General features: G+C 47.8%; 12 protein-coding genes across 14 annotated transcripts; 3 read left to right on the top strand and 9 right to left on the bottom strand.

Moving 5' to 3' along the window:
* Positions 1-477: 477 nt before the first annotated feature.
* On the bottom strand, positions 478-1,504 carry FVEG_10186 (hypothetical protein; the record flags this gene model as incomplete). The annotated part of the gene is made up of 3 exons (XM_018899247.1): positions 478-999; positions 1,050-1,166; positions 1,220-1,504. 3 exons carry the CDS (start codon positions 1,502-1,504, stop codon positions 478-480), a joined length of 924 nt encoding a protein of 307 aa, XP_018757282.1.
* Positions 1,505-1,918: 414 nt separating this feature from the next.
* FVEG_16744 (hypothetical protein) lies at positions 1,919-3,499 on the bottom strand (the record flags this gene model as incomplete). Its single annotated transcript, XM_018905983.1, has 1 exon — positions 1,919-3,499. The coding sequence occupies one exon, from the start codon at positions 3,497-3,499 to the stop codon at positions 1,919-1,921; it is 1,581 nt and encodes a 526-aa protein (XP_018757281.1).
* A 295-nt stretch (positions 3,500-3,794) lies between these two features.
* FVEG_16743 (hypothetical protein) lies at positions 3,795-4,788 on the bottom strand (the record flags this gene model as incomplete). Its single annotated transcript, XM_018905982.1, has 2 exons — positions 3,795-4,511; positions 4,561-4,788. 2 exons carry the CDS (start codon positions 4,786-4,788, stop codon positions 3,795-3,797), a joined length of 945 nt encoding a protein of 314 aa, XP_018757280.1.
* Positions 4,789-5,354: 566 nt separating this feature from the next.
* On the bottom strand, positions 5,355-6,347 carry FVEG_10184 (hypothetical protein; the record flags this gene model as incomplete). The annotated part of the gene is made up of 1 exon (XM_018899246.1): positions 5,355-6,347. One exon carries the CDS (start codon positions 6,345-6,347, stop codon positions 5,355-5,357), a length of 993 nt encoding a protein of 330 aa, XP_018757279.1.
* Positions 6,348-8,030: 1,683 nt separating this feature from the next.
* Positions 8,031-9,552, top strand: FVEG_10183 (hypothetical protein). The gene is made up of 2 exons (XM_018899245.1): positions 8,031-8,986; positions 9,037-9,552. Exons 1-2 carry the CDS (start codon positions 8,129-8,131, stop codon positions 9,475-9,477), a joined length of 1,299 nt encoding a protein of 432 aa, XP_018757278.1. The 5' UTR covers positions 8,031-8,128; the 3' UTR covers positions 9,478-9,552.
* Position 9,553: 1 nt separating this feature from the next.
* FVEG_10182 (endo-1,3(4)-beta-glucanase) lies at positions 9,554-10,759 on the bottom strand. Its single transcript, XM_018899244.1, has 2 exons — positions 9,828-10,759; positions 9,554-9,778 (listed from the first exon to the last, which is right to left on the bottom strand). Exons 1-2 carry the CDS (start codon positions 10,602-10,604, stop codon positions 9,695-9,697), a joined length of 861 nt encoding a protein of 286 aa, XP_018757277.1. The 5' UTR covers positions 10,605-10,759; the 3' UTR covers positions 9,554-9,694.
* Positions 10,760-11,238: 479 nt separating this feature from the next.
* On the bottom strand, positions 11,239-12,134 carry FVEG_16742 (hypothetical protein; the record flags this gene model as incomplete). Its single annotated transcript, XM_018905981.1, has 2 exons — positions 11,239-12,009; positions 12,092-12,134. The coding sequence occupies 2 exons, from the start codon at positions 12,132-12,134 to the stop codon at positions 11,387-11,389; spliced, it is 666 nt and encodes a 221-aa protein (XP_018757276.1). The 3' UTR covers positions 11,239-11,386.
* A 629-nt stretch (positions 12,135-12,763) lies between these two features.
* Positions 12,764-14,711, bottom strand: FVEG_10181 (oxidoreductase). Its single transcript, XM_018899243.1, has one exon. The coding sequence runs from the start codon at positions 14,506-14,508 to the stop codon at positions 13,162-13,164; it is 1,347 nt and encodes a 448-aa protein (XP_018757275.1). The 5' UTR covers positions 14,509-14,711; the 3' UTR covers positions 12,764-13,161.
* A 422-nt stretch (positions 14,712-15,133) lies between these two features.
* Positions 15,134-18,167, top strand: FVEG_10180 (hypothetical protein). 3 transcript variants are annotated; one of them, XM_018899241.1, is made up of 3 exons: positions 15,134-15,648; positions 15,711-17,912; positions 17,959-18,167. In XM_018899241.1, exons 2-3 carry the CDS (start codon positions 17,585-17,587, stop codon positions 18,054-18,056), a joined length of 426 nt encoding a protein of 141 aa, XP_018757272.1. In that variant the 5' UTR covers positions 15,134-15,648; positions 15,711-17,584; the 3' UTR covers positions 18,057-18,167. The 3 variants fall into 3 exon arrangements, with proteins under 3 accessions (XP_018757272.1, XP_018757271.1, XP_018757273.1); XM_018899242.1 differs by having other exon boundaries at positions 15,182-15,648; positions 15,696-17,912; XM_018899240.1 differs by having other exon boundaries at positions 15,134-17,912.
* On the bottom strand, positions 15,701-16,308 carry FVEG_16741 (hypothetical protein; the record flags this gene model as incomplete). The annotated part of the gene is made up of 2 exons (XM_018905980.1): positions 15,701-16,137; positions 16,164-16,308. The coding sequence occupies 2 exons, from the start codon at positions 16,306-16,308 to the stop codon at positions 15,701-15,703; spliced, it is 582 nt and encodes a 193-aa protein (XP_018757274.1).
* A 305-nt stretch (positions 18,168-18,472) lies between the features above and the next one.
* FVEG_16740 (hypothetical protein) lies at positions 18,473-20,058 on the top strand. The gene is made up of 2 exons (XM_018905979.1): positions 18,473-19,339; positions 19,425-20,058. The coding sequence occupies exons 1-2, from the start codon at positions 18,481-18,483 to the stop codon at positions 19,976-19,978; spliced, it is 1,413 nt and encodes a 470-aa protein (XP_018757270.1). The 5' UTR covers positions 18,473-18,480; the 3' UTR covers positions 19,979-20,058.
* A 151-nt stretch (positions 20,059-20,209) lies between these two features.
* FVEG_10179 (hypothetical protein) lies at positions 20,210-22,512 on the bottom strand. Its single transcript, XM_018899239.1, has 4 exons — positions 21,449-22,512; positions 21,085-21,404; positions 20,925-21,032; positions 20,210-20,865 (listed from the first exon to the last, which is right to left on the bottom strand). The coding sequence occupies exons 1-4, from the start codon at positions 22,397-22,399 to the stop codon at positions 20,343-20,345; spliced, it is 1,902 nt and encodes a 633-aa protein (XP_018757269.1). The 5' UTR covers positions 22,400-22,512; the 3' UTR covers positions 20,210-20,342.
* Positions 22,513-22,747: the final 235 nt, after the last annotated feature.

Consider the following 22,747-nt stretch of genomic DNA (forward strand, 5'->3'; position numbering starts at 1 on the left):
CAGGAAGAAGAACTATGGAGCTTCAGAGCGAATGTCACAGATTCATCGTAGAGGAGATTAAGTCTGACAAGCTCCGACGAGTTAAGACATTTTGGGCACTGAAGTGAGGAGAGCTGAGACATAAGCTGAAGTGGTGACGTATAGCAACCAACCACCAGACGAGAAATCTGACAAGTGAATCAGTACCTCTCTTCCTGGCAGTTGACTTTAACCCACAGCTTCATTGCCTTCAAAAACATATTGGATTTCTATGGCGGTCTACTACCGTTTATGTAGGCGATTAATACATATAGAAGGCTGAAGTGATGATAATATAATACTTCTTTTTACAATGTAAGCTTCTCCCTAAAAGCCTTTTACGATGGTTTACTGGTTACGATATTACAAAAAGGAGTTAGTCTCGCAGTTCATGATTTTGGAAAAAAAAAAAGTGCTATCTTCCCAAGCTATCTTGGTAGTTTGTGCATTATTAATACTTTACATTCTGTTGAGACGCTCAACCTCTGCATCGGTATCTAACTCTGGATAGTCCAAAGATGACTTAGGGCGTTCCAGTCGCGGCGCCCTCCACCGTCTTGGGGGAAGCTTCCTTTCCCAAATGTCTCTGTAAACTTTCTTAACTGGAATAGCATCTCCTGGGTCTATTCGAACTCTTTTTTCGGACGTTGGTAGGATAGGCAGCGGGCACTTGGTATCGGCGTCCTCGGGGTCTGCAAGAAGGAAGGATATCAAGGCCGACTGTTGAATATCGAGAAGCTGACAGACACGGAACGTGACTCTAGCGCGGGTACACTGAAAGTACACGTTGGGCTCATCCTCACCTGTCCATGCCTGTGAATGGTCAAATAGTGCTACCCCGCCTAGGATACGATTTTCTGCCCAATATCCAACCATATCATCGACACCGTTTGGGTACCGGTCATGAGCAGTGAACTGAGTCGCGATGAACATTGTCGGCTTCGGTGGAAAGCGACACAAATCATCGGGAGGTCGCCCCCACTGATGGTAGACTCAATATCATGACCGGCAGTTGTAGCAGGGTCGTGGACTTTTTCTAGCTGTGACAGTTGAACACCAATTTGATGTACAGCACACGCAGTCATCTCAATCAGTCGTAGGTGAAAGGCACGTGACGAAGGTTCCGTCTTCTGATACGAATTTAGTTTCTTCAAGATGTTAGGAAATATAGCCAGTGATTGAAAGTTGCTGGGGAGTATACCTCCAGATTAACCACCACACCAGCCATAGAGAACTGTGCACGGAAACCCTTGGCCTTCTCTAATGCTCCTTCACAGAGCGTTTTGTGATTGATTATAGGATGAGAAGGTTCATACGTGGCCGAATATCGGTCCCAGACAACATCGACGGTTGGAAGACCGTCGATAATTTGGGCGTATGTCATAAGCGCGATATCAGTGTTAAGAACATTGTGGAGGGCTAAAGACAAAGAATCGTAATGATACTCCTCAAGGCGATCGAGCCCAACATATTCTGGAGACGACATTTTGGACTCTGAGAAAAGCAAAAGAGCTCTGTTTTTTCGTAGCGATGCACAGATGGATGCTGGAGATGAAAGATTGGGGTGAGTTTCATCGAGTCAGGCAATTCTTAAAGTGCGCGGTTGCCTACCTGCAGCCCTGTAACAGGCGTTGGTGGGGCTGAGTGCCCAAGGCTCTGTTCTGGTCCGACCAACAGAAACTGATAATCATATCTAACTGGATCAAGACAAACAGGGTCGAACTGGGACGTCCGCTGGATTTGGTATTCCAGAATACGATCCTTATATCATTACTAGCTTCGGACGCTGGTGCTTCGTTGAGGATAAGAACCTCGATTGCGAAGACTATACAATAGTCTTCCACTACCGTAGCTTCGAGTCTCAAGTTTCAAGCTGTTTGAGTACGAAAGTTTTTTGAGTTCATAAATCGACGGGAAACAGGAGCGGATCCCTGATAAGCCGCTCTATATCTTCTGTCCTGATGTGAATAGAAACATCAACACCATTATCCGTCCAGTACTTCCCCAGAGGACCCGATGCTTCCTTTATCAACACATTCCCATCCATTTCCGGAACTACACCCTCAGCATAACGACACAGGGATCCAAACCCAAAGTCAACATCATATATCCCTGCTCGTGCCCAAGTCGTCACCAAGATATGCCGTCTACCCAAGAATGCTTGCCATATCCGCTGAGGAGAATTTTCAAAAACCAGGCTGTGCAGATGGGCGGCCATGTTGGAAGGGTCAGAGATCGTCTGGAGTGTGTTGCGGACTTGAGTTGCTACCTGAGTTATGCTGGATGGGTTGGCAACTTGGCAGGCAGGGAGTTCGATGTTCATCATTACGACTGGAGATCCGAGGAAGTCTTCTTTGAGGTGAAAGGATGAGCGAACGCCATAGACTAGATCGCAGTGGATTGGATCTGTGTCATTTTCGAGGCCACGAGCACGAGCGATGCATGACCAAACGTGAGATAGTATTGCATCGTGTTGGCTTAGCTTCTGTGAAGAGTTCTCGTTCGTCCTTTTCCAGAGATATGTTACCTGTTTCTGACTCAAATGAACAACGTAGTTTGAAACAGGCTCGGCGACATTCCACTCGGCCCATGGCATTGGTTTGCCGATGGGCTCAAGGTCCTGTTTGTCAAAAGGCGAAGGTATTTTGAACGGCCAAGGAGGCGCCGAGTCTAGATGCCACCAGTCAAATCTATGCATTGGTAAACTTCTTGCTTGTTGTATGATATCCAGGTCCGGTTCTTCGGCATTGATATCTCCGGCTGCTTGGTTGTCGATAAGAGCAGGATTGAACACAGGCTTCGAAGCAGGAAGGGTATTCCCTAAACCTTGGCGACTTTCGTTCGCCCAGTGTTTGATAAAAGCGAGAAGAGTCGTGGCGTCTGCGAGAGGATGCGCTCCATTGAGAGCAAGGGCAAAGCCGCCGCAAGACAATTGGGTAATTTGAATGGCGAGTAGAGGCAACAATTGTCCATTCTTGTCCTCCAATAAATCTCTCAGTGGCTGAGCAATCGTGACAGGGGCCATGAGCTTTTGAAAGACACTGGAGTCGCACTTCCAGAAAGGTTGCTTTGAAGTCCTATCTGCGGGATATAAAGAATCAAGCGTAGCATCACATTTTGCATGAACGAACTCCACGCCAGGATCATTATCAGTCCCATAATGCGCATACAGACGTCCAAACCGTCGAGCATGAGGCGGAAAAGATTTTGCTTCTAGTGGAACGGTTCCATCTGTTGATTTGACAGACTTCAGATAGCCCCCCCATTGCGGATAGAACCGAAGAGTCCGAGCCAACGATTCCCGTAGATGGTAGGATAAGTTCAAGTCATCGCGAGTGGGCTTTTCAAAAAGCCACACGGCACTAGCGTTGGAGAAGTTGGCGGTTGTGCTGTCGAGAAGAGATAGAGGGATGGCTTGTTCTTGAGAAGTAGTAATGTTGAGGCGGTGAGACTCGACGACTAATATGTTGATGGCGGCCATGGCTGACTTTAGGGGGTATCATAAATTGGACTGGGTACATGTATGAGTGAAGGCAGAAGAACAATGGCCATTTATAAATATTTGGTACGTTGTTGATCCACTTTATCAGATCTGAAGCGTCCTGTTTTGGGATGATGAAGGATGAATCATCTCGGCGAGCCTAATTAAGCAACTGGGTCGTGTTGACGAGCTAATCCGAAAGGTTTGAATAAAATGCAATAGATCGCACCAATATAGTCTATGTCGTTATCCCCTCTCGATATCGCGTGCCACAGTTTTCTTTCGATTACTGACCTCATCTTGACAGCCAGGAAAGAAGATTTCGAATTGAATGAACAGTCGCAACGTCATGTTCCCTAAACACTCCATCCAATGTCGCACCTGGATGATCCTCAATCTTGCAAACCTCTCCTTCCGGCTTCTCATTTGACGACAACCTCCAGTGCTTCAGATCAGCGATGTTTTCGCACTCATCTTTTGGGTCGAGTAGCACCGGATTCCAGCCTGCATTGGCTGACCCGAGTACGTCTTTGGAATAATCATCACCAACATATAACTTTCGCCAACTACTGGTCTCTCCTTCAGATTCGCCCAAGGTCTTTCCGGTACGAGCGCTGATGATCTGGGCGAGCATGTGATTTGCAGCACTGAAGATGCCCTTGTCTGGTTTCTCAACGCCAACGTCGTAAGACATACAATGAAAGTCGATATCGTAGGTCTTGTCTTTTAGCTTGCTGAGGTCAGAATCGGTGCCGTATCTCAATGGGCTCACGGCGAGTCCTAAAGATGAGAGAATGCTGGGAATGCGATCGTCTGAGTTTGTGATGACACCAACGACAAGACTGTCGAAATCCCGAGGTGGATTTTGCTTCAACTTCTTGAAAGCCTCAACAAGACCTGGTTCCGTTTCATAACCCTCTTTCGAGGCGAAGCGATGCAGCAACTTTGGCGCCAAATCTTTTGGTAACGGCTTGTCATCCTTCGCCAAAGACGTGAAGGTATTATGAATAACCTGAGTGATATTAGCGTTGTTTTTAATGATGCAGCTCCCGCAGACGAACGCTAGTCCACCAATTCGTCGCCCCTAAACCCGTCTCTTTTCCGTAATTCGGATTCTTTTTGGACTCATGTTTAAAGGATGACTTGAAGGCGGCTTGCAGCTCGTCGTCGTTAAAGTTGGTGAAACCGCATTGTCGAGCAACATCAGCGTATTGCTGCGCAATTGGACGAACAGGTCTGATTAGAGTTCCGAATGCATCGAAGCATAGGAGGAGGTTTCGTTTTGACATGATTGGCTGGATCGTAAGATATGCTGTTGACACGAAAGGAGGAAGTTACAGGTTCAAGAATAGCATTGCTTTTGTCTCCACCAGATGATTACGTCATCTCGCGACGTCGTTCAAGATGTGAGCTGGATAGAACACGGCATTCGACCTGGATATAATGGAAATACCAATCTCGTGCGTGTTTAGAGTGAGAGCTCAGCAATTGGACATTGATAGGGATCAACATTTTTACATAGGCTTAAAAAAATATGTGTCGTGTCAGAGCTGTCACCAGTTGGGTACTTCACAATTACAAGTTGGGAATCATTATGCCTGAAACTCGTGTATCTATTCAGGGGGGACTCTGAGTTTAAGATCTAGCTGTCTATCCATGTACTTATCCAGCAGTCAAGAAGTTCCGAACCTAAAAGCCCAAACATCTACCCATGTCCAAGTACAAATTCCTAAACTCCTCGTGCCGTGCTTGCGCATTTGTCTTGTGACTTCTTCATGTCTAGCCTAGACTCCGACCGGGAAACATATCTGAGAACAAAGGAAAGGTGGTAGTTTTTTTTGGTTGTTCATGCCGCTTAGAAGCGAGGCTGAATCAAATACTGACGCATCCCAGACTTGGGAGCCTTCCCGAGAGTCTTGACGTCCAGGCCCTGAGCCTTGGCGATGGCATGAATTTCAGCCTCCCCACGTTTCCAAGAGGGGAACATAGTGTAGGTGGTACCCTTTTGGATGAAGAAGTCGTTGTAGCGGTGACAAACCATGTCGTGCTGAGCGACTACTTTGAAGTAGTGCATAGAGTTGTCAAGCTTTGACTCGTAAGTCCAGGCGACGCGCGGGTTGGCGAAAATGTCGGCATGGGTCTGGATACCTTGAAGGTAAGAGTTGAAAAACGCATCGTAAGCCTTGGTCTGGTAGGCAGCATGAGTGGACGAGGCCTCAGTGCCGGAGGGTCCATCTTGACCGACGATCAGCTTTGAGTAAGGGGATCCAGAGAGATGCTTAGAGAACTCAACGCATCGATCAACACACATCTGGTCTGGGGCATTGAAGAAGATAGAACCGAGAGAAAGGAAGATACGGGGGTTGGGGAGATTAGCAAAGTACTTGTCACCCTGGATGAAGTTACCCCACAAGCCAATGCAGGTGATTTGAGGGAAGTCGGTAGCTGACTTATTGACATGCTTGGTCAGGGACTCCTTGCAGAGATCGAGGGCGATGTAGATGCAAGGCTTGCCCTGCTGAGTGAATGCCTCGACATAAGGAACGAACTTTCGAGAATTAGCAGCTCCAAGGTCGACGATGACCGCGCCGGTAGCTGGCATGTCTTTAACGACATCGAAAGCAGTAGACTTGATGATGTCCAATTCATCAGTGGTCTGGTAAGAGTTGTCGGCGATCTCGCACCAATGGTGCATGCCGGTAGTGTATGCAACCTCCTTTGGGAAGTAGCCCTCTCCCTTGAAGGCGCTGGGGAGCTGCGAATCGAAAGTAGTATCCAGGGTAGATCCGCCGATGTCGATGATTGTCTTGTTGGCCGGAGCCCAAGACTTGGTGTAGAGGGGAGACATGTCGTTGATGTCGGAATGGATGAAAGTTTTGTTCAGCGTTTTGAGACAACAGGTCTTCTGTGAAGTGAAGGTGAAAGGTTATTGTAAATAAGGGTAGTGTCGATAGAAGATTGGGTAACGGATGGGATGGTTGATCGTTGTGGTGAGGAAAGGATGAAGTCGAGATTGCTGGAGAAGAGATGGGAATTTATACGGTAGATTTTCAAGAAGATTTAGAGGCTGTTCTGCAACTTTATCTCTGTTCTGCCAGTGCCAGATGCTTTGCAGCTGTATTGCCAGTGGTTACCGTGGTGTTCGAGCCGTTTGTTCAAAAACAGTGGAGGTGAAGCCTCTGACACTTGCAGCTAGATCTCGCAGTACTCCTGGCACTACAACCTGTTTGGCAGTGCCGTAATAGCTTGTGCTATTCCATTAAATGTAAATAGTTTGGAGGAGAAGCTCTTTGGAAGTGCCTGAGAGCTTTGGAAAAAAGACATTCAAGAAATGTACATTGCTTGTGAAACAGTATAGCTCTTTGTGATAGTAGCAGGACCCAACCAATAATCTCAGAACTTGACACTTTTCGAACCATGGTCTATTATTCCTGCTATTCAATAAAATAGTTCAAATGTAAGACAAGGCGTTATTGTCTTTCAAGCTCCTGAGCTAATGCTCGTCACCATACTGGATGTAACTCGCAAATTATTAATCCAACCAGTTCTTTATAAACACCCGTATTTGTAGAGACGTGAGAAATGGACTACGAGACTTGCGTGAAAATCATTTGATGCTATGTAACCTGAGAATATGACAGGCTGTCCAGAAGTTTGGGTCGACCAAAACACCAACTCGAGAGAACCAGCCTTTGATAAGGCTGCTTCATCATGAATATTTCTACGTATATGATTGCAGTAAATAAAGGTTCAGAACTATTCAAATTGGTTTTCTGTTGATTGTCAGTGGTAGTCAAGGAAGAGGTCATTGGCCCGGCAAACGAACATCACCGTCTGCACTACAAGTTCAATCATAAGCTTATGAGATGTAACAGGTCTGACAGGTCTGACAGGCTTGAGTACGAAAGGCTTCTGGAAAGTCTGGATGGAAAGAAACTACAGACGAATCAACTAATCTCTATCGTCGAACTAATGATATCCGATGTTCTTGGCAAGATATCTTGACCTATCCAATTCCCTTGCATCCATTGTAGGGTAAATACACTCAAATAATAGTCTTGGCATAACGAAAAGTGCCAAAGTCAAAATACGAATAATATACGAGATCTAGGAGTCCTTAGTTACACGGTCGCATCGATTGTGTCGATCATCCGATGAACGTTAGCATTGGGCGGCCTCTGGACAAAACTGGTTTTGAAAGACGATGACTTCGTTGAAAGGCCGTGATATAACCTTAACAGAGGCTCACCCAAGACCGGATCGTGGCTGTTAAGATCTTACTCCCAACTCTGCCGCCACTTGCGAAATACTCGTCACCAGAATGATGGATATGTGGCTGGGCTCACCATCAGGAATCTCACGCCACAGGGTCTCGCAGCAAGATCAATGTGCTATTAAGTCATGGAGTAGTCATTGCGCGTTAGTGGCAGCTCCCAAGAGGTGATCAGCGGTGGCTGAGGGGTTCCAAGTTGCGACCAGGTTAAATGACCTCATCACCCTTCGTCATATTGCAACGTCCATCCTTCGATAAGCCTGATTGACATTTGAACCGTTATCTCGCCGTTTTGTCAATCCACATTCTGTCAAACCCTCAGTAATTGTTCACAACTGCAGTTGTTCGTCTTCACAATGTCGATACAGGATGATCACCCCTTTGGCAAAGACAAAGAGAAGCGCTCAAAATGGAAGATCTTTAGTTCCTCGAAAGACAAGGACAAGGAGAAGGACAAAGACAAGCGCAAAAGTCAAGAACTTCAGATCCCAGAAACAGCAGAGACTTCAGGCGACTCGACATATGGAAGCAGTGAACCAAACAACTCATTGACAACAGAGGGCGATCTGAGCAACACAAAGAGTAACAGTGGATTGAGTCCAGGGAAGACACCAGACAATGCGACGCCTACTCCAAATCTCAACCCAAATTCAGGACCAGACTCCTACACCAGCCCGACGATCAAAAGAGAGACAGTGACCAATCCAAATACCGGACAGACAATTACAACTACAACGACGACAACGACTACTACCACCACCGTCACAAACTCCAATGGCACGACTCAAACAATTGAGGAGCCTCATCCAGTCATGGAGTTGCCCACAGTCAGCAACCAAGACGTCACACCATCCCCGCATCCACCGCCTGTAAAACAGCCCGAGCCCGTACAACACATAACGCCCACGCCCGTTGAACCATCCCCAATTACCCCAACAGCACGTCGCAAGAGTCTAGAGACTCCAGGCCGACGCCTAATTCCACCCCGCGATCCAATTCCATCCCAGATTTCCAGCTCAGATAACAATTCACCCGCAATTCCAGAGCGCAACGTCAGACGCTCGGCGGAATTCGTTCCAGCGCCGTTACAAGTTGGCCAGGGCGCTTTCCCGCCCCCGCCTGCGCCTGGGGATAAACCTGCGGCTGTGAATTATTCCCGGCCTGCTAATAAATCGACCATTGCGAATTTGAAGTCCGCCGCTGCTGGTATCCATGTAAGTGCCCTTCAATTGAGTTGTACCAATTGATACTGACGAATTTACAGGGTGCCGGCGAAACGCTTCGCGGAACACTTAACTCCAGCGTCGACAAACACTTCGGCGGCACTCCCCAAGCAATCGAGAAGAACCAAGCAGCCATCGACGCAGGCCGCTACGAGATCGACAACCGCACATTCTACCACCCAAACGAATACCGTCTAACCCGACCAGAAGGCTCCGGCCCGTCCCCCGAAAGACCGCCCGTTCCTGATGCTCAATACGACGATCCGCCGTTCAACATGGGAAACACGACAGGAAGTCCTGCGGTGACGGACAAAGAGAGGGAGAAGAGGCATAGTAGGCTGGGAAGTTTGTTTGGTAAGAATGGAGGACGGTCGGCGTCGCAACCTGGTGCTGATGCCACACCGAGGGCGGAGAGGGGGAAGTTGAGAAAGAGGAGTAGTTCGGGGCCGGGGACGCCCAAGTTGAGTGTCGTGGGGGAATAATAGTAACGCGCCACGGGAGTTAAATCGTATATCTAGTCTAATGCCACATTATGTACTCACCACGTTGTCACTGATGGCCGACGTTCTGTGATGCTCACATGACTTGATAACTGACGCATGCGTCGGTGTTAGTATCCAGTAAGACACAAATGTTTATAACGCCAAAGTTCATTATTGGTATCTGAAGATAAAAGAGATCGAAACCGTGAATGTCTGACTAGTTTGAAACATAATGAGCGACGTATTCGACCTCCATATGGTTTCCAATTCCATCCTTGGTACTGGAGTTAGGAACGCCAGGCTATAATCTTGTCAGTCAACGTCTCATTTCTTCGGGATTTTCAACTTACCCAATCTCCACCAACGGCAACGTTGAAGATGACAAACATAGGACTATGGCAAAGGCTCTTCCAGACCTTGGTATTGTTGACTTGAGCGCCTGTAACACGATGAAAGACCCGTCCGTCGAGATACCAGGTAATAGACTGAGATCTCAGATTGCTGCTTCGTCGATCAAACTGGACCCGCCAGACATGATACTTGCTATCAGGAAGCTGCACATTCGACGCGATACCATTAGGCTCGTTGCAGATTCCGCCCGGTGCCTTGTCACAGTGAACAGCGCCATAGCCAATCTTCTGCCCGTTGACATTCTCCATGATATCAACCTCTCCGCAAGCAGGCCACTCAACACCATTTCGGATCGCATCGCCAAGGAGCCAAAAAGCCGGCCAGATTCCCTGCTTGCTCCTCGCCGAATTACCCCCCAGCCGCAAACTCGATTCAACTCTAGTGATTTTTCCAAGCTTGGGCGTAAGGGTATACGTGCTCTCGATACGACCAGACGTCCACTTTTTCGTCTTGCTTGAGAACTGGGGAATCAGCTGCAGCGTGTTTTTGCCAGTTTGTCGAAGAACACTTGTGCTCTTCACGTAGGCTTGAATTTCGTTGTTGTAGTTCTTTACGCGCTCGATGATGTTCCATGTGCTTGTGCTGGGGAATGTGTTGGCTTGGCCTTCGAAGCCTTGCTGCCAGACGAGCGTGTAGCCGCTGTAGGCGGGTGGTGTGACTGCCGCTGCGATGGCGAACAGACATGTGAAGACGGTGAGGATCCAAGGAGAGAACATGGTGAGAAATTTAAAGATAAGGGGAAAGATAAGGAAAGGAATGCTGCGGTGTTGCCGCGTAAGGGGGAAAGGGGAGATAGTGCAAAGCGCACTTTAAGGAGAGTCGTCACGAAGATGGTGAGAGTGAAATACCGTGAACACCATCTTTTTTTCAGGGAAATTCCCTTGAATATATAGATTCCCCATCTACTTTAAGCTTACGAATGCCATACCGGTCTAGAATTGCCAGACGCCGTTCTGATAACAATAGCTTGGTGTCTGGAACATGTCTACGGCTGGTTTCAATCCTTAGATCCAACGTGGGCTAACCCGGAACAGTGAAGCTAAGCCAAACGCAGCGCATTTCTCGACGCCACCATCTTCAATAGTCTCGTTTCTTTGATTGAAAAATTGGAATTTTGTGGAATTGTGGCTTGATGGCTCTGGGCTATTGTGGGATTAAGCTTTCGTCCCTGATTCCAGAGCAAAAGAGGTTAATGGATCTGGGTAAGCGCTGCTGCGCATGCAAGGAACGCGCCACTCCATTGGGTTCATGGGAATGATTGAGGAATTGGATGGGAGTCTGGGCTTTTGAGAAAGGGTTGAGAATGGAGGGATGGGGATTTGGGGTGCCGCGCAACTTTGAGATAACCTTGGTTGTATTAGAAGAACCTTTAACGTGGAAACTCTAAACTATACATCTTGTAAAGCCATCAAATGAATGTTTTGCTGCGTTTCTCCCTGTTGACAATAGTCATCGCCCCGAACATGCACATAGTATTACGTGCTTCAATCACATCCCTTCAGGTGGTTGCCAGTCTCGATATATCCGTCAAAACAGCAGTGCGGACAAGAGTGAAGAAACCCTTCATATGTACAAGGAAACCAAAGACGCCGCTCACAGGGATCAGTAAGGGGATTATACCTATGAGCAAATTCGGAGTCGTCGTCATCCGCATAACCAGAATCCCGAGCAACGCCCAAAAGCCAGGACCGATCATTTCTATCTCTGAAAATTTCTGCAGTGGGACATGTTCCACGTACGGGCCAACTTCGTAGCTCATCACCACAAAGCACAAGGCGAAACTTGTGAAGAGGAGCATCATGTCCAAGCCGAGAATTGCCGTGGTATAAGGGTGGCGTACTGCACCAGTTCTGTATATGACGTAGAAAGATGCAACGTTGGTGATGATAGAGAGGACGAGGAAGGCGACCAATAAGTGGTCGAGACTTTCTGCTGTGTTGTAGTCGACAACATGTACTCTGATGCGATCTTTGCAATCCTGTTCCAAAGTCTCATTCCATCTCCAGGGTTCGCAGTGCTTGAAATTATCGATGTCTTGGATTACAGCTTCTGTAAGGTTGAGCGCTCCGGGGAAATGGCCTGTGCAGGTCTTTTCCGCCGTCCCATTGATTCTGCATAGACCTTGAAACGTGATTAGTGACTGAATGATGCAGATAGCAAACAAAATTCGACTGAACTTTTGATGCGCGGAGTGGTTGCTTACCAGAAATCCCGAGCTGGTACACGTCCGGTATGATATCTCTCATCGCGACCGCACATTCTTCTTTCTAAACAAGGTCGATCGTTTCGCGTTTCCAGTTGACAAGGCTGTATTGCGGGGCTGTTGGCGAGTCACCTGCTGATAGAAAGCATACTTCGAAGGCGAAAATGACTAGCCCACGATGGTAAGTAGAGAGTGCGATGGGGAACTGGGAGAAATGCCCTCACCTATATTCATAGTCATGACTATATAACGGCCTGTCATTGTAACGAACGAATGTGAATATTGGATTGTGGATAAATAAACAATGCGACACCGTCCGTGTTGCGTTGGATGTAGAGAGGAAACTGCTTTGGTGGAAGTTGTTATGGTGGATGACTCGGAGTCTCAACGGTAAGGAACGAGAAAGTCTCTTGCCGGCGGCACCTAGGTCTGATACGGATAAGCAGGTACTGGTATGGAAGAGCCACCAGTCGAGCTTAGGTAACTTAGCATAAGTTTAGGGTATCTTTAGAAGATCATTAGGATAATTTTTGCCAAGTTTAGGATGTCTTTTGCTGAGTTTATTTTGATGGCCCTTACCAAGGTCTCGGGAGACGTATTAGAGCTTCTTATAACCCGTAATAGCAGGCAAATAAGTCATCTTTTAGGTTTTAATAATATCAGCATTTTGCTGTAGCTATTAGTCAGTCATTATAGTATTAATGTCTAAGTTGTGGGCTAGAAGTGTTATTTGCAGTTGAGATTTGTGGCTGTGAGCTTATTCCAGCAGAGAGAACCTAGGCCCTTACTAAGGTCCCCTGTTTTCTTGCCTCCTGAGGCCTGGCGAGGTGTCAGACGGTCTAGACCAGACGTGCAGGCTACAGGATACCGTTCGTAGTGATTACCCCCTGGTCTTGCAACTGCCGATGCCAACGCAGGGGGGTAAGCTTACGAGAGAAGCTTAACTCAAATATGCCGACCCGGATTCACGTGAATGAAGTTATAGAGTTTCTCCATTGCCCGCGGACTCAATCAACCGTATATATCAAGCTATCATTCTATTCTAATTCGCTAAATCATATTTTCGCTAGTCATAAATCCAACTCTCCATACGGTTGAGCTACCTGCGACAGAGCAGGCCACTTGTACAGCTTATGCTCCGTATCTTGAGCAGCCTGCTGGAAGTACTGCATAACGTCATTCCACAGACCATCAGCGTTCTCCTGCTTACTCAAATCCACAGGCTCCAAGTTATTGGCAATCTGTGAGATTTGGATTCCAGCTGCAGCGAGCCTCTTGACAACATCATCGTGGTCGTACCTTTGCTCCATTGTTCCAGGAATTGAGACCTTCTTGAGCATCTCGACGAATCTAGGCTCTTGGGCACTTGCGCGGCCGATACCAACACCGTCGATGACCTGAAGAGAATCAACCATCGCCTTGATGCTCTTGAAACCTCCGGTGGAAAAGATCTTGATATCGCGCTTCAAAACCTTGACGATCTCTTCGGCTTGAACAAGGAAGTAGTTCTCTCGCTTCTTGTTCTCTTCCCGCTCGTGAGCAAAGGCGAACTTCTCGTAGTTTCCTCCAGAAAGCTCAATGAAATCAACCTCGGCTTTCTCGAGAGCGGCAGCAAAGGCCTTGACGTCTTCGATATCAATACCGCCAGGGGTGTACTCAACAGAGTTGGCCTTGATACCAACGATGAAGTTAGGGCTCACGCGACGCTTAATCTCAGCAAAAACTTCGAGAACAATGCGCATTCGGTTCTCGCGGCTACCGCCGTACTCATCGGTTCGCTTGTTGGTGCGAGGGGAAAGAAATTGAGCCAAGAGATAGCCGTGAGCGCCGTGGAGCTCAATGCCGTCGAAACCAGCCTTGTCAAGAAACTCAGCGGCGTGAGCGAAACCGTTTATGATGTTGGCGATATCCTCCTTGGTAGCGGGTCGAGGAGCGGCGAAAGTACGTCCAGACATACCAGAGTTGACGAGCTGGACGTCTGAGGCACTAATGGGATGGGGGTTAACCCAATCCTCGACTTGGCGACCGGCATGAGAGACCTGAGCGACCAAAAGGCTGCCGTTCTTCTTGGCCTCAGTGGCCATCTCCTTAAAGCCGTCAAAGCGACGACCCTCGAAGGGCTCATCGGCAGGAATGATGAGGTTGCCGGGAGCTTCGAGGTTGATACCGTCAATGATAACGTTGCTGGTCAGAATGGTGCCCCAGCCACCAGCACCCCAGTTTCTATAGAGGGTGATGAGTTCTGGAGTAGGATATCCTCGGGCAGATACATCTTTGGGGTCCCATGTGGCAAGCTTCTCAGACATTGCTGCCTTGAGGAAGCGGTTGGGCGCTTGTCGCTTAGCGAAAACATAGTCGAGAGGTTGCAATAGAGGCGCAGGGCCAACGACCTCGTTTCCGTATCTTGGAGGAGCCATTTTGGAATATTAATTATAAGTGCTGTAAACAATCGGTCTAATTCTTAAGAAAGCAGGGTCACATCACTGTTTTAGACGCGGAGCGGGAAGTCTTTATATAAACTCTATAGAATTCAACGCAAATCTTGCGCCATAACAAAAAGAACAGACCACTCCGCAAGATCGCGACAAGGTTACAGCAAAAAGTCCGCAAGTGGAGTTGGTGATGGGGCCTTTGCCTCGGTACATGAATCGTTTAGTCCTAACCCGACGGGTAAGTTACTCAGCCGAGTATATGAGCCGTGCCCATCGAACATTCTGTGACGTTGGCAATAACGTTATGCGTCGCGCGGTTAATTCCGTCGAATCTACCCGTATTTATAAGCTAGAACAAAGCGTGTTGCTTTCAAAGGTTGTTGGTTGTTGTTCGAGCTTTTATTGGTCATATTCAAAGCAACGTGGATTTGTTGTTGGTCAATTATGTACGTATTGGATGCTTTGATACCTCGAGGCCTTTTGCTCCGAAACTGTCACACTTTTCTTACAAATGTTCGTATGGAAGTTCCTTGCGAAGTTCTATACGTCGGGGCAATTGTTGCACCGAACAAGGCACGGTCCCACAAGCATTAACGCTTTGGTAAAGATTGCCGCTCGTATCCAGTTCACCGCCGTGAATTAAGTTCGAGGCGATAGATGATCTGCCATGCATAGGCAGAATGGCATGACAACGTGATGTCGTAAAATCAATACCATCAGCAAAATCCCGTCAGAGGAGGAACGAATCGAGTCACATAATATCATCCAACTCCCCCGAATCCTTTGCTCAATTGGTCAAAATAGATGCTATCATGGTTTGCTTCATGATTCTCTATAATCTTCGTACCCTAGACTGAGTTTGCCTCCCAAAACCTCTCGATTATTTACTGACTACCGAGTTCATGACTGAAGTTTTCATAGACAAGCATCATCCTGTGAGCGTTGTATGCTGGAGTTGGGTGTCGGAAACTTGGCTATGATGTTGTTCTCAAAATCTGAGTTCTTATGGATGGGTAGTTTATACTAAACTATCATACAGCAATCTCCCCAGCGCGTGTAAGGGCTTACGCCTTGACTGAGAGAGGAAAACTGAAGATCTTCGTCCGAAGCAATAACATTATTTAGGTAAATCTAGCCTAAGCCGAGGGTTCTCTTTGCCAAATTTATTTTAGCATTCTCATTCCAAGTCTCGAGTTTTCTTGCCCTCAAGGCTTATGTACCAAGCAAAACTGCAAGCTGCATCCCAAAGAGTCTTGTACAAGCACGTACCCTGGCATTGTTCACAACGCAACTCGATCTTCTCACCAACAATCTTTGCATTAAACCACTCCACAATCTCGATCTTGTCCCGAACAACCTTTGCGCCTCGAAGGACATCACTTCGAATCAAAGCCTCAGCCGCCCACCAAAGTCCAGCAGACACAAGATTCCGCGCGATGCACTGTCGCGAGCCATCCCCGAAGTAGAAGCTGTCACGCAACATCTCCTGAGACGGATTCAGCCACCGCTCTGGCATAAACTGGTGTGGCTCTGGAAAGACTTCGGGATTATGGTGCAGCATGAATGCGCCGGCACCGACGCTGGTACCAGCTGGAATGTTGGGGAGACGGGAACCTGCATTCCACCAGGGGGGACAATACGAGGAAAGCGATTGGGATTAGCCATGGAGAGGCGTAGACTTTCTTTGACGACTCTTGTGAGATATGGCAGGGATTGGGCGTCGAGTTCAGTGTTTTCGATAACTTCCTTGTAAATGCGGTCGTATCTTGAAGCAAAGTTAGACATACTCGGCGGATAATGGGGTATTACTTCTTGGGAAGCTGAGCCAAGTTCCAACAAAGTGGTGACTTGACGAACTTCTTGAATGGAATCTTCCAGCTACAGTCAGAGCGCAACGTTAACATTCTAGCGACATCGCGACCGAATATTGCCGGTATCAGGCGTTACTTCAATAATGGCATGTAATTGAAGATTAGCGCCCGGGAGGAAGACGGAACGCAATGCCTGAGATGACGAGCTGTATCGCGAGCAAGCCAGCTCTCCTGATGCAGGTTGTTGGAGTAATTGTCAAAGCTGTCGATGGGATGTAAGTTGTGGCCGCCAGTCCGCTGGCCAAACTTCCATGCTCACCAGCCAGTTTCCTCCTCGCACGACTTCATCTTGATTCGCTGCGCGATAAGGTGGGGCGAAAGGAAGTCCTCATAGCACTCGCGTCGAAGGGTGTAATCTTCCCGAGCTTGAAGACATGTTGTCTTATTGCGAAGGGCTTGTTGTTGTCGACGAGAAAAGAAACATCGTCAGCGTCGTACACTATACGACCCAAGAATACCTTGACCAAGTGAGACATAAGTGGCTTCCTAACTCCGCAAAGAGGTTGCTCTTAGCTCTCTTGCTTACCTTTCATATGACGACTTTCCCGAGGGTGCCGGCCAGAGCGGCAGTGCGTTCGAGCATCGCTTGCATAAGTATATACTACTAGACTACTGTGCTAAGAACTGGACCGACCATGTGCCCGATGTCCTCGATGAAGAAGTCGATGAAGCAGCTCTTGAGTTTCTTGAAGACGATCAGAGAATCGCTAATGCGGCACAGGTGCGAGTGGTGACGGGCTACCATTTCCAACGCTACAGTGTCAAGGCGCCCATCAAGATTGGTGCTGTTCACATCGTGGCACAATTTGGGCTTCCTAACATTGTGTCCCAATTGCTTGACGGTGGCGTAGAGGCAAATGTCAAGGATGACTTGGGCAGCACGCCGCTGAATACTTGTGGTCGTATTTTGTGTGGCAAACTCCGTATCTCGAAAGTATGTCACAAACATAGATGGTGACAAGTATCCTTTGGGCATGGAAACATGCCAAACCTTGATACCACATCGCCTCCTCTAAGCTTAAGGTTGTGCTATAACAAGATTCAGACCAACCCAAGGAAGAAGCTGCCCAGCCCTAACTTGATTAAACCCTATAACAAGAGCTTGAATATTGAAATGACTTTCTCTAAGCCGTATTTATGATGGCTACCGACCCACCCTGCAGACATTCCAGTCAAACTCCGCATCGCACATGATACCGTTTGAATCTCTCACCATGGCACCACGGATTTCTCAAAGCCTGAGAGCCCTTGCAAGCCCTAAAAGAGGTACCCGCTGGGCGACAAAATATAGCTCTCAGCCCAAGTCACCATCGAGTCTCAGCTCATCCTCCTGGCCCAAGACGGCATCGATCAGACTCTATGAGAAACTGAAGAGATGTAAAGAGCTGCAACGAAAATACGAGGAACAACGAGATATCATGGAGGAATCGAATGCAAAGGGTCAAAATCACTCATTGGAGAGCATTGAACTTTGTATAACTCTCACGAAGTGGCTTCGCAAACAAGTGCAGGAAGACTGTAGGAGCTACCCGTACTCTCTGTTGACAAATACTAACATTTTTAGATGATAAACTGCCTTTGCCTGTTCGGAGACTGCTGGAATTTCGCCGGGTTACTGGGGAGTATGCTTCCCGGTGGTTTGGAACAAGGAGTGAGGAGTGAGGACAGGGTGTTCGACGAGTGTTCCTATTTTCTGCTCATGACATTTCCTACATGACGGTCAGTAATATTAAGTTGAAGAAAGCTTTGGGGTTTCCTACTCCACCACACGCCGCTAAAGACTCTCAAACTCTGAACCACCTTGCCGGTGACTCATTTTCCACATGCGAAAGCTTATCCTTTGTTCTCAACTCATGGTATAATGTCTAAGTTGTGAGCTAGATGTGCTATTTGCAGTTGAGACTTGTGGCTGAGAGCTTATTCCAGCAGAGAGAACCTAGTAAGAATTAGCCCGCCAGCCGGCAGATCATTTAGAGGAGATGCGAACAAGTACAAATGCTCCCTTCTCTCCAAAGTGCCCTTGTCTACATATTTCCCCCCTCCCATTCCTGCATCGCGACACTACCTCCTCTTAGCCTGTTCCACCATGCGGTGTCCATCACCAAACAAAAGGTTGTGGGATAGCTTGCCTAGCGAAATTCGCCTTCTCGTCCTCCAAAGTTTGACGCAGGATGGCTCCTCGCTAGCTTGCCTGGCCGCCGTATCCCGAGCGTGGCAGACTGACGTTGAGCGATACAATTTTTCTCGCATCAGATTAACCCCCTCGCGCCTCATGGACTTTCGCTCCATGATCCTTCACAATCAGGGCCTCGTGCGCTACATCTGGTTCTTCTTAGAACTAGATGAATATGATTGTACGCAGTGTGCGCCTAGAGGCGGTATGGTCACAACCGAAGAGATGACAGCGGCATTGACTGTTAGCGACACAGAACACCGTTCTATTACCACAGCCTTCCAGGGTTTATTCTCGGTTCTCAGTGAATGGGATCAAGACAGCACCTTAATGCTTGACATTAGCATTTACTCGCCCAGTGACGCTCAACATTGGTTTCCCTACCTAACCCTTATGCCTCATAGCCCTTCCAATAGGCTAGAGGGCAGTGGCCTAGAGCTGACCACAATAACCCAAAGCTATCATGACCCTCCTCACGGTTGGGTTGCTGGTTTCAGACAGTCAGCTCCTCATCCGGCAGCGGTCCGTAAAGCTTTCCATTTTATTACCGAAGAGGAAGCGCCTGATGATGACGACGAGTCAGAGTTCCAATGGTGGGATCAGCTCCCTTCAGTCTCCTCCGTTACTAGTATACTTCTCCGGCAACAAAGCCGCCGTAGATGGGAGCCAGGAGCGCTGACCCATATGCTGGCCCGTTTCCCCCGATTCCAGGAAATCCATTATGAGCCCTGGAGAGAATGGGATGACTTTTCCCAGCGCATTACAGATAAGGGTAAGTATTATTACCCTCCATTCCTTGATATTGTGTATAGGTCTTCGTTATAACTTATGGCTTACCACTTACATTTACGGTCTAGAATATGTATCTCATTTTGAGTCGATCCACTATGGCCACCATCTTCTTAAAAGGTTGGTAGTCTTTGAGAACTTTAACCAACAGTATCCAGTATTTATGCAACGATTTCTCGACGGGGAGGATTTGTATGGCTGCGACAGTTTTCGTATACCATCCCCAGCTGTTGGCCGAATGATTGCACTCGCCAGCCTCCCGCTAGAGCATCTCGCCGCCTCCTTTATTATAGATGCTAGTCATTTCTTCGCTATCGACTCCTCTTGGGAATGGCCCAACCTAACCTCGCTGGTATTGACTGCCCAACTCCTTAAGCCGGAAGAGGATTCCACCAAGATAGACGCTCTACTAGAGGCAGCGGCGGTGGCGGCCCTCAGGATGCCACGGCTAGAAACCCTGGAGATTTGGAACGGACGAAAAGGGTTGGCAGCGCTCTTTCAGTATCGCAGGATCCGTTGTGCACGGCAAGGCAGGATTCTTTGGAGGGGCACATGGAAATATCACATAACACCCTCTGTACTGCACGCTTGGGAAGCCGTCGGACATCTCCATACCAGTTGAAGACTCGATGTGGTCCAGGAACAGGTGGATGAAGCATCCATACAGTCACATGGCGATGCCTTGCACCACCTAATTCTCTCTGGCCAAGCCATACGGTCTGTCTCGTTGCAGCAGATCCGGGGTGAACAAAAGACTCTAGAGGGCGTGGATATCGTGTCATGATTCTGGATACTACGTCAATTGAAAGCGGAGGTAAGGGTCTCCGTTGGCTTGGGTGCTTGGGCAAGATTGTTGAGAAGTAATAGAGGCATTCACCTCCGTTATAGAAGCTGCATAATGTCTTGATGTTGGTGGCTAGAAGTCTTATTTGCAGTTGAGATTTGTGGCTGTAAGCTTATTCTGGCACAGAGAACCTAGAAACAATCTAAGCTCCTATATGCTTCCCGAATGTCTGTCCAATTTTGAGTACCGTCTCAATATGTTGTAAACTCAACTTGACCTCCTCAAATCTCGCAAGAGTCCTCGCCGTGTTGAGAGCATTAGAAATCTCACGTCCGTTAAGCTTATGATGTATCAGGTCGTCAGCTGCCCGACCACTCAATTCCTTCCCACCAATCTCAGTCTCATCAATGGGGACAGCTTCAAGGTTCTGTTTCCAGATCTGGCGGCGAACGTCTGCCTCGGGAGGACCGAATGAAAGCGACAGGTGGATTCGGGACTTCATCGCAGCATCTATACTGCTGAGGCGGTTTGTTGTTAGAAAAACAATACCTGAGAAATATTCGAGGTGTTTGAGGAATACAGCCACGAGTGCACTACGAGTGGTGCTGTTGGAAGTCATATCTCGGCTCTCGAGGAAAACGTCTGCTTCGTCAAATAGGATTATCGCGTTCCAGGTCGTGGCGTATTGTAGAATCTGTTTGAGCCTGTGCTCAAACGCGTATGCTCTTCATTTGTGACATCAGCACATACGCCTCCAATCAGTCCCCGAAGGAGAACCACTCACCTATCATATCTGTTTAGCTCACTCATGCTTGTAGACAAAAGAGCCTTCTTTGACATCTCGGCTGCTGTTTCCGCAGAGAGCGTCTTACCGGAACCAGGGGTGCCATGCCTGGAAGTTGAGTCAATGTCAGTCATCATGCAAATGTTCAGTAAAGACTTACAGAAGAACCACCAATCCTTTACCCTTTTGTTCTGACAGGCTCCTGACTCTCTCTGGGTGTTTGTGTGACATGACCAGAGCTTTCAATACCTGCTTTTGTTCTTGGTCAAGAATGAGCGAGGACCATGCGTTCTCTTTCCATGTCACATCCCTCAGATTATCAACTAGATAGCGACACCACTCCTTTCGCCCGGTGGAGTACCCCAGTGCATATGGCGGACAGAGGAAAAGTTCCGGATCATCAACCTCTTCAATCATGGTAACGTGGCTATAGTTGTCTTCTTCGAAGGTCTTGCGATCAAGTACGACACGTCCGGTTTCCTGTTACTGTTAGTACTATTCATGGAAGTTGGATGAAAGCCTACCGTGAATGGTAGCCAGATGGGCGGATAGTCTGCCATATTAGGGTCAAAAAAGTCAAGTGGCGGCTCTTTTAGCCACTCTGCGACACCATCATAGTCTTTTGTCAAGATCCCGCGATTGGTGATGAATTTTTTGCCTCGTTCAAGAAGTTCGATTTCTAGATCTGGTCCACGATCACTGAATTTTCTTGGATATACTGGAAGTCGCTTGATCTTTGCTGGATGGTCTGACGCAAAGTGATCGCTCTGGAAGATGTTCGTAGATCTTTGGGCTTCCCCAATTGCATCATCATTGGCGTCGCAGTATTTCATATGAATCGTCACATATGGTCCACGGTTTCGGCTTGTCCCATAAGACACCTTCTCTACACGTGATAACCATGACTTTCCTAGCACTTCGCTGACAACAAGGTCTCCAGGACGGTAGATAACCCATGCCTGCTTGAAGGTGATCATCTGTTTCTGGAGCATATGCTGGAGGGTGCGTCTCTCGGGGCCCATCTCCTCTTCCATGAAGCGAAAGAGTAAGTTGAGATGTTGCCGCATTCGAGGTGAATCGGCATCATCTCTATAGGCTTCGAGTGGATCCCAGTAGTGCAGAAGGATCTGAAATGGGCTCTCAAGTTTGAAAGAGGTCTTGAAGTCTGATGCAACCGTTGGATAAGAGCCGATGACATCTTGGAATGCTTTATGAATCAGTGGCGAGTTGACGCATACTGTGGTTGACTCGACTTCTCGCTTCTCTGAGAATCGTCTTCTGACAATCAAGGCATACGGGCTGTCCTCGTCATCCTCAGAGTTCTTCGTTGGCTCAGAGTCCTGAACCTGTTCTTTGCATTGATCTCTGCCCTCTTTGTTCTTGGTATGGTGATAGACCTTAGGCTCGCAAATCGAATCCTGGGAAGCTGGCTCAGTGTCATCCTCATGATTAGCATGCAGTTGATCAGAAGTCATCTTGCGGTGAAAGACTAAGAAAATGTTTTGAACCAAGAAGTTGACACTATAATGCCAACCGGGTTTTGTTTTGGTTCCATCTTCAATAGATAACGGGCCGAGATCTTGTTCCGGTAACCAATTCGGTCAGCCTGCATGAATAGTGCAAGCACGTCAGATTAGAATTGTATACGTGGCGCAACTACTGCAGCTAAAAGGCCCAGAAGTAAGATTATCTGTAAGACCAACGGCATATGTATTCCTGTTCGGGGTACGACATTAAATCACGCGCGGGATCAGACCATATGATCGCGAAACATCCTGGACAGCTGAGAAGAACTTCGGATATGTAGCCAATTGAGACCTTGA

This window comes from Fusarium verticillioides, chromosome 9 (genome assembly GCF_000149555.1).
Source record: "Fusarium verticillioides 7600 chromosome 9, whole genome shotgun sequence".
NCBI classification, from domain to species: Eukaryota; Fungi; Ascomycota; class Sordariomycetes; order Hypocreales; family Nectriaceae; genus Fusarium; species Fusarium verticillioides.